Source organism: Tubulanus polymorphus, chromosome 4 (assembly GCF_964204645.1).
Source record: "Tubulanus polymorphus chromosome 4, tnTubPoly1.2, whole genome shotgun sequence".
NCBI classification, from domain to species: Eukaryota; Metazoa; Nemertea; class Palaeonemertea; order Tubulaniformes; family Tubulanidae; genus Tubulanus; species Tubulanus polymorphus.
In genome coordinates, this window is record NC_134028.1 from 7,039,318 (window position 1) to 7,048,051 (window position 8,734).

Here is an 8,734-nt window from a genome sequence, read left to right on the forward strand (position 1 = left end):
TTAAAAATTAAACAATTATTTTTCATCGATCAGGCTAGCTGCCGGACCTAATTTTTCACTTATCTGCGCCATGACGCAATGTTTTATTGCGTGTCATAGGAAATTCGTGTGAATTCTTGTCATTTACGCCGTATGTGTGTGCTTGTCAATTAAATTTTCCGTCCTCGTCCCACCCAAAGTTTTAAGTTATTTTGTGGCTTTACAACTACGTTGTATATCCTTTAATGGTTTGGTACACAGTATCTTTCCACGAGATTAGATTCCTATTTCAAATGTCCATCTACTTCAAATATCAATTATAACCTCAATAATTCAGATAAATAAATCGCCATTTATAAATCAACACCGAGTCTAACTTATTTTTCCTCAAATGCGCGAAAATTAACATCCACTTTGATGATTAGAATAGATGCCTCAAGTTAAGATTACTCAAGTAAAGATTCGATTAATCCAATACTTGCTGAGCTACACTGGCTTCCAGTCGCAAAACACATTGATTTCAAAGTTCTGCTCATGGTTTTTAAAGTATTGAATGATTTGGCACCAAGTTACATTTGTGATCTAATCACATTATATACTCCTACCAGATCCTTACGATCCACTAATACGATTCTACTAAATTCTGTCTCATTTAACACCCAATTCTACGGCCACCGCGCCTTTGCCCCAGCAGCTCCAATCTTATGGAATGCTTAACCTTTTAGAATAAGATCCTGCAGCGACGTAGTTACTTTTAAAACTGAGCTGAAAACTTTTCTTTATAGACAATATTTTAATTGACTGTTCTTAATTGTTTTTATAGCCTTTTATATTTGTAAACCGCGCTGAAATGTATACGGAGCGCGGTATATAAGAAATAAATATTATTATTATTATTATTAAAGCAGCCGGGCTGGACAGTAATATTCATCGAAGAAATCGTTTTGCTGCTTGTTATCGGGATTTTACTAATTTGTTCGTTGCAGGTACTGATGCCGTAAATCGTGGAACTATCTTTTCGTGAATGAAAATGTGAATTTGTGATATTTCCGGTCAATCGAAATCAATTTTTTTTTTGTTAGAGATCTACAGGTCGACCAACCTTGCCACCCTTAGTTAATTTCAACCATAGTTAATAAATAGTTAATTCTAAAGCTCCGGTAACACTGTATACAGGCCAAGGCGATGGTTTTGTAGAATGGTTTTGTAGGGGTAGTCTCCAAAAGATTCTTATGGTTTTCTAGGCAGTCGGGCGGTGTAAAAACTATTGTTGATACTTTCTTGCAATCTATGATTGTACGTATGTTGATCGTATGTTGGCTGACGTACAGATTACGTAAAATTCAGGTGGCTATTAATTCACTCACCGACTACTCTTCTACATAAAAAAGTCGAATCGCTCTGGAATAAAATATCGGGGAAAAGTAACGGCTTAACATTCTAGCTTTGTTTATTAAGATTGGAGATTTTCATCAAGATTTAGCATTTTTTATGCATATACACAGTTTGCGAATTGCGTATCGTTAGGAGTGATTTATTGTGGTAATAACAGGTTTTAGTTCGAATGTTGAAAGTTACTCCGGTGCATTCCTCGTCCAAAGAACAAATCTCTCCGCACTGGTCAGCATTAAGAGCACTTGCTTGTGCCATATCAGCTCCAGCTTGTTGGGTAGACGTACGTTTTTCCATCTTACAATGCTTGGCTTCAAAGAAAATGTCAATATTCAAAATATTATCAAAATATATCATGCTTCTATAACTTGCCGACTTTTCATTGAAATCTTAACTTTGACATAAAATCGCATGGCCGTCGTTCGGAAAGATTTGTACATTTTGGTGGACTTTGCTCCATTACGACCATTTTGTTCACCAAGAATCTTAGTGTCTGATGTACCACAGATTGGTTACACTAGGATCGTAGTGCGACGGAGATCACTGGTGGAGACAACCACTGCCAGTGCTGGGTGAACCATTTTGCTGACATACCTGTGTTGAACTTCTTGAAGTAGCTGCAGTCTTTATTTGCTACACCATTTTTCAGTGCATTGTGCAAGAAACAACCGTGGTTAACTTTGGTTAGCATTTTCAGACATACAGGCCTCCATACAAACTCCTTCATTATCAGCGTACATCGCTTTAGAGTCAGGTCCTAGCTGTTGAGTATTTGCTGATTTAATCATTGCGAAATTATCTGCACAGAAATATATGAATATTATTTATTCATTGTTTGATTAAGTGATGCTAAATTTCGGTACTTTTTGTCGACGATGAGTCACAAAATTTGTGACAATTGTTCTTAACCAGTTTGCTATTTTCAGCTTTCGGCAGAGATCGCTGTGATAGGGCCCTAGCTTACATCAATCTAGATTTTTCAATATTTCACCAACCAAAACCCAACCGCTCCCCCAAAACATTTTCAACTTCAAGATGCGTATAGTATGTACTATCTGCAATATCAACGCCGTGGAGTTTGGGTTTTATGTCCACCCACCTTTATCTGAGTCGTACGGTTTACACTGATATAACATTCTAATTCTCTTGACGTCCATTGGTTGTAGCATTCCTGACCCGAGAACCTCTCCTGGTGGTTTTGACGTCATCGTCGGTTTGCCATTTTTACTGAATCCATGAGCGTTATAGTGCATCAGGGAACGATAGTTATACGGCATACCCTGAGTACTCGAAGACGTTTGTTTGTTAAATACGCCCCGGTTCTCTGTAAAATATTAAATTTTCAGTGTTATTTTGTATACAAAGTATGAAGATTAGTGAAAACAGTGTACGTATGTGCTTCGTGACAATATGTTGATTCGTGGGTGACAAAATCAGTTCAGTAAAAACTGACATTTCTTCTAATACATTTACACTAAGAAAAACTACCAAGAATAGTCAACGCATTTCTACTCTCACTAGAAGAGGGGTTAGATGTTATATAAGCTCTTGGTTGGCCACAACATTTTTAATGCTTACTTGGGTCAATGTTTTCCCAGTGAACGGTGATGTGTTCATCACGGTCGGGTCTGTCCTGTTCGTGGTGAAAACCCAACGCATGGATCACTTCGTGCATTACAGTATTCTTCGTTACACAACCCGGTGAGTCTAGGGATAGTTTCTGACCCCCGCGATAGGTCTGCATTCCAACGTAGGACCAACAGCTTAAAATGTTATGCATGGGATGTTAACTTGAAACATTGATGAAATATTTTTCATGGCGAAGTTATCAGTACGATAAGCTCACCCGCCTCCTTGATGTATCTGCAAAAAGGATTCTTCGTTCGTACGTGGTCTGAACCGTAAACAACCAGGACTGGCCTTGTTTACCATATACTGCAACCACTGTAATCCGTGTTCTATGATTGCTTCGTCTTTCGTGGCTGAATTATGGAATGAAATCCATTTGTTTTGTAGAAAATCAAGGATTTGTTGTTGGAGAAGTTTCAAACTAAAAAGAAGCACGCCAGAAACAGACCCGTGGCGTGAGTGATTTTATGGACAGTTCGTTTTTTTTTGTGCGAAATTGCTGACATTTTAAAACGGCGCTTGAAGCTGAAGACGTCTCGTTGTGACGGTAAATGCGCTCGCAGTTCTAGGCTTTCTTTCATGCTATGTAGTTCACTGCCAACCATATCTGAAGGCCTATAGGACCGGTAGTACATAGGACAAACATTGGATTCTATTCTATTTCAAAGGCCGACCTTTTTCGGATTTTGGGGAGTTTTTCGTAGCATCCCCTCCCCAGACACACACACACTTCCGGGTCTGAGATCTAGAAAAATATTTGATCTAGATGCGAATGGACAAAGGATAATAGAAAATGAAACTTACAGTAGCCAGTGATGGTGTAGGGTACGATGCTGTTAGTCCACTGTCTGTTTGTTATCGCGTTTCGGAACTAAAATTGTCCCAAAAAATATCTGAACTAAATTCATTAAGATACCGATGTAACAGGTTATAGTTTTATTTATTAGCCTATACGCCATAAAAGTCTATTCATACTTACAAGGGGTAAAGCGATATCACCTTGATATTTGCCTGTTCAGAATCAGATGCAAAAATTGTACCTGCAGTTCAATGGATGTTCTTAAAGCATCATAACAGATAGATTTCGAATATTTTACCTGAAGCCAAAACGTAATCTGGAAGTGAAATAATACTGGTACACATATAATTGTTCTCACTAGAAAAGGATTTTTTGATCTGAGAATATCGCCAAAACCAACTATCCATCGCGAAAGCTACATTCTAGGAAGTATTCATTTCATTGCCAGCCATTATATAATTGGAAAAAAATATCAAGTGGTCATATAAATATACTTACCCATATCTGTCAAAACCCTGCCCTGAAAATATACGTCCAAGAAATAATTAGGAAAAATTGATCCAAAACATCGAGCTCCGATTAGTTATTATATTGATATAACGGAAATTAATAGCATACAGACGAGGTATCTTTACAAACAAACGACATATCTCAAAGTCTCGGTCCATACAGATTTACTACCAGATACTCCAATGGATCTTTGACGAACTTCAATGTGAAAATCACAGAAACAAAGTGATCATTGTACATCAATATCCTCTTACCTGAACTGATAAAACGCATATTGAACATAGTAAGCCGATGCTCACAAAAGCGGCCATGCTGAACGCTTGTTTCAAAGAATGCATCTATATTTCACACGTTACGTATGCTTTTGCACCAATTTCCACCAAAACCTTAATGTTTTCCAGCTATCTCTGTATAATCATCCATTATCAAATGCTCATGTATCATTGCGATTACCCATTTCCTGATGTTCAGATAACCAAATGTTTTATGGCTCACACTCGCTGCCGGATCTGACTTTTCACTTATATCTCCGCCATGATGCATCATTGTTTATTGGATGTCAGCAGAAATGCGTATGCATTTTCAGTTTATACGTGCGCTTCTCGTTTCATCCAATGTTTTTAAGGTTTTTTTATGTTTCATAAATTGAATTATTTTTTCAAGATTGTTTGGTTTATTTAACATGTCGGTGATGTTAAATATGTACCTTGAATATTAATTGCAATTGTAATGCCCAATTGTCATTTACATAAAACATATGGCCATTTATCCATCAATACCAAGTCTACCTTATTTTATGAGTCCATAGGATACACACTATCCGTGTAGGATGGATGACAAGAGAAATCCCACAACGAATGACTCAGTCAACGATGAAAAACATATAGAAGAGTAAATACTTTGAGCAACGTTTCGTCTAAACACTATTAGCCATCATCAGGTGTACTGAGTCTACCTTATTTTGTATAAAATCCCGTGCACTGGTACCGCGCCTTTAACGAAGCCAAAATACCATAGATATTTCTAGAGTACATTTCACAACAGAACTGCTACGAGAAAAATGGTGACCGGGATTATTTTAGTTTACAACTTACCTAACCTCAAAAGACTAATATTCTGCCTTCTCTTACCTCGTATGATGAATCATGAACCTGAATATTATACTACCCGTTGACCACGAATGTACATCCAATTCAGGGAATGTTTTAAGTTATTGATGACCTGATTGTAATGATTACGATATACAGCAGCTGAGCTGGACAGTAATATCTATCGAAAAAAAATGGTTTCGCCGTCTGTTAGCGGGATTTTACTAATTTGTTCATTCCAGGTACTGCTGCGAATAGTACAAAAATCTGAATTTGCGATATCTTCAGCCGATTGGTATTAATCTATTTCGGTTATAAGATACGTACATACAGGCCGATGCGATAGTTTTGTAGAATGTATGCGCGGAAGTCTTCAAAAGATCCCGGGTTTTCTAGGCAGTGGTACGGTGCAAAAACTACCGTCGATACCCATTTTGCAACACTGAATTCTTTATCTATGATTGTATGTTGATTTCATGTTAACTGACGTAAAAATACAATGTAGAATTCAGCTGGCTATTGGTTCACTCACCAACTTTGCTTCTATCACACAAAAAACCAAATCGCCCGGGAATAAAATGTCAGGAAACGAAACAGCTTAAAATTTCAGTTTTGTTTATTAAGATTGGCAATTTTCATCAACATTTAACATCTTTTGTGAACAAACACAGTTCGTGGATTGCGGAACGTTTTGAGTGATTTATTGTGGTAAAAACAGGTTTTAGTTTGAACGTTGAAAGTTACTCCGGTGCATTCCTCGTCCACAGAACAAATCTCTCCGCACTGGTCAGCATTAAGAGCGCTTGCTTGTGCCATATCAGCCCCGCCTTGTTGGGTATTCGCATGTTTTACCATCTTACAATGCTTGGCTTTAAGGAAACAGTTAACAAATTAAGAATATCTAGTTATTAAGAATATTAAATTAAATTAAATTAAGAATATAATAGTTTATCATAATTCTATTACTTGCCGAATTTTCTTATTACTGCACTATTTACTGTGACATAAAATCGCCAAGGCTGTGGCTTCGAAAGAGTTATACAATTTGGTCGACTTAGAAAAAAACATTTACGACTTCAATGCTGACATACCTGCGTTGGACTTCTTGAAGTAGCTGCAGTCTTTATTTGCTTTAACATTTTTCAGCACATTGTGCAAGTAACAACCGCGGCGAATTTTATTGTAAGTTGCCGCGACACAAGCATTTTCAGACATACAGGCTTCTTTACAAATCCCTTCATTATCAGCGTAGATCGCTTTAAGGTCACCTCCTGCTTGTTGAGTATTTGTTGATTTAATCATTCCGATATTATCTACATTGAATATATGTATATTGTTCGTTGATTAAGTAATTGCTAAATGTGGGCAATTCGTTTTGCCGATGATGCGCCACGTGATTTGTTAGAAGTATCATCCGAGTTTAGTGAAAAATGACATAAAATTGGTCAGTTCTTTGCCAGTTTGTTTTCTTTTCAGGCAGAGATCCAATCCTAGAATTAATAATTTTCTATGACGTCATCACGATTTACCTCTGCATTAAGTTTAACCAAAAACCGAAAAATGCATAGGCGTTATGACTATAGATCTTTTAATTGTTAATAAAACGTTATAGATTTTAAAGAAATATGATTCAAGCTTTGGATTCCCCCCATAAAACTCAATTTAGATGGGGGTCTAGTTCACATCAATCTACAAAGAGCAGTTTTTCCACCAATCCGAACGAGCGTATAGAACCCCCCCCCCCCTGGACATTTTCAGTTTTTATATACGTATGTATCGTACCATCTGCAGTATATTATAATCGACGCCTGGTGGGGTAAGGGTGTTATATCAACCTACCTTTGTATGATTCGTACGGTTTACACTGATATAACATTCTAATTCTCTTGACGTCCATTGGTTGTAGCATTCCTGACCCGAGAACCTCTCCTGGTGGTTTTGACGTCATCGTCGGTTTGCCATTTTTACTGAATCCCTCAGCGTTATAGTGCATCAGGGAACGATAGTTATACGGCATGCCCTGAGTACTCGAAGACGTTTGTTTGCTAAATACGCCCCGGTTCTCTGTATAATATTAAATTTTCAGTGTTATTTTGTAAACAAAATATCAAGATTAGTGAAAACAGTGTACGTATGTGCTTCGTGACAATATGTTGCTTCGTGGGTGACAAAATCAGTTCAGTAAAAACTGACATTTCTTCTAATACATTTACACTAAGAAAAACTACCAAGAATAGTCAACGCATTTCTACTCTGACTAGAAGAAGGGTTTGACTAGAAGAGGGGTTAGATGTTATATAAGCTTTTGGTTGGCCACAACATTTTTAATGCTTACTTGGGTCAATGTTTTCCCAGTGAACGGTGATGTGTTCATCACGGTCGGGTCTGTCCTGTTCGTGGTGAAAACCCAACGCATGGATCACTTCGTGCATTACAGTATTCTTCGTTACACAACCCGGTGAGTCTAGGGATAGTTTCTGACCCCCGCGATTCGGCTGCATTCCAACATAGGACCAACAGCTTTAAATGTTTAGGAAAAATAACTTAATAAAATATTGATGAAATATTCTTCGTAGTGTAGTTACCAGAGGTCAGACAAGCTCACCCGCCTCCTTGGTGTATCTTCAAATAGTATTCTTCGTTCGCACGAGGTTTAAACCGTAAACAACCAGGACTGGCCTTGTTTACCATATACTGCAACCACTGTAAACCGTGTTCTATGATTGCTTCGTCTTCCGCAGCTGAATTATGAAATGAAATATATTTGTTTTTAGTAATTCAAGGATTAGCTGTTAGCTGGATCAGTTTCAAACTACAAAGCAACACGCTAAAACCAAACGCATGGCATGATTGATTTTAGGCGAAAATGCGGACCTGTTAGCTGAACTTTTTGAAAAAGCACTCGAAGGTTAAGACGTCTCATTGTGACGGCAAATACGCTAGAAATCCTATGCTTCCCATGTAGTTCGCTGCCAACCGCACTTGAAGGCCTAAAGGACCGGAAGTACGTAGGACACGCGTAGGATTTCATTCAGTTGTAAAGGCGGACCTTTTCGGACTTTTTGCAGTTTGTCGTGAACTGATCTAGAGGTGAATGATAGTAAATGGAACTTACAGTAGCCAGTCATGGTGTAGGGTACAATGCCGTTAGTCCACTGTCTGTTTGTAATCGCGTTTCGCAACTAAAAGTTGTCACAAAAACTTCTTAACTGAGTACAACAAAACTAGACCGATACATCAGCATTTTAACCGTAGTTTAATCAGTCATACGCGAGAATAGTCTATTCATACTTACACGGGGTAAAGCGATGTCACCTTGATATTTGCCTGTTGATAA

General features: G+C 37.8%; 2 protein-coding genes across 2 annotated transcripts; both read right to left on the reverse strand.

Annotated features, from left to right (window-relative positions):
* Window positions 1-1,154: 1,154 nt before the first annotated feature.
* Window positions 1,155-4,700, reverse strand: LOC141904024 (astacin-like). The gene is made up of 10 exons (XM_074792463.1): window positions 4,564-4,700; window positions 4,298-4,319; window positions 4,098-4,115; window positions 3,980-4,011; window positions 3,805-3,871; window positions 3,218-3,353; window positions 2,950-3,134; window positions 2,471-2,695; window positions 1,966-2,170; window positions 1,155-1,682 (listed from the first exon to the last, which is right to left on the reverse strand). The coding sequence occupies exons 1-9, from the start codon at window positions 4,645-4,647 to the stop codon at window positions 2,046-2,048; spliced, it is 894 nt and encodes a 297-aa protein (XP_074648564.1). The 5' UTR covers window positions 4,648-4,700; the 3' UTR covers window positions 1,155-1,682; window positions 1,966-2,045.
* A 1,342-nt stretch (window positions 4,701-6,042) lies between these two features.
* Window positions 6,043-8,525, reverse strand: LOC141903494 (hatching enzyme 1.2-like). Its single transcript, XM_074791616.1, has 6 exons — window positions 8,513-8,525; window positions 8,003-8,138; window positions 7,733-7,917; window positions 7,237-7,461; window positions 6,489-6,710; window positions 6,043-6,266 (listed from the first exon to the last, which is right to left on the reverse strand). Exons 1-6 carry the CDS (start codon window positions 8,523-8,525, stop codon window positions 6,043-6,045), a joined length of 1,005 nt encoding a protein of 334 aa, XP_074647717.1.
* Window positions 8,526-8,734: the final 209 nt, after the last annotated feature.

Coding starts and splice junctions, on each gene's coding strand:
- LOC141903494 (XM_074791616.1), bottom strand. Junction 7,462..7,732: donor CTGGGAAAACATTGACCCAA/GTAAGCATTAAA, acceptor AATATTATACAG/AGAACCGGGGCGTATTTAGC. Junction 6,267..6,488: donor CTTCAAGAAGTCCAACGCAG/GTATGTCAGCAT, acceptor GTTTCCTTAAAG/CCAAGCATTGTAAGATGGTA.
- LOC141904024 (XM_074792463.1), bottom strand. CDS start 4,647: ATGCATTCTTTGAAACAAGCGTTCAGCATGGCCGCTTTTGTGAGCATC. Junction 3,872..3,979: donor GTGATATCGCTTTACCCCTT/GTAAGTATGAAT, acceptor GGACAATTTTAG/TTCCGAAACGCGATAACAAA. Junction 2,696..2,949: donor CTGGGAAAACATTGACCCAA/GTAAGCATTAAA, acceptor AATATTTTACAG/AGAACCGGGGCGTATTTAAC.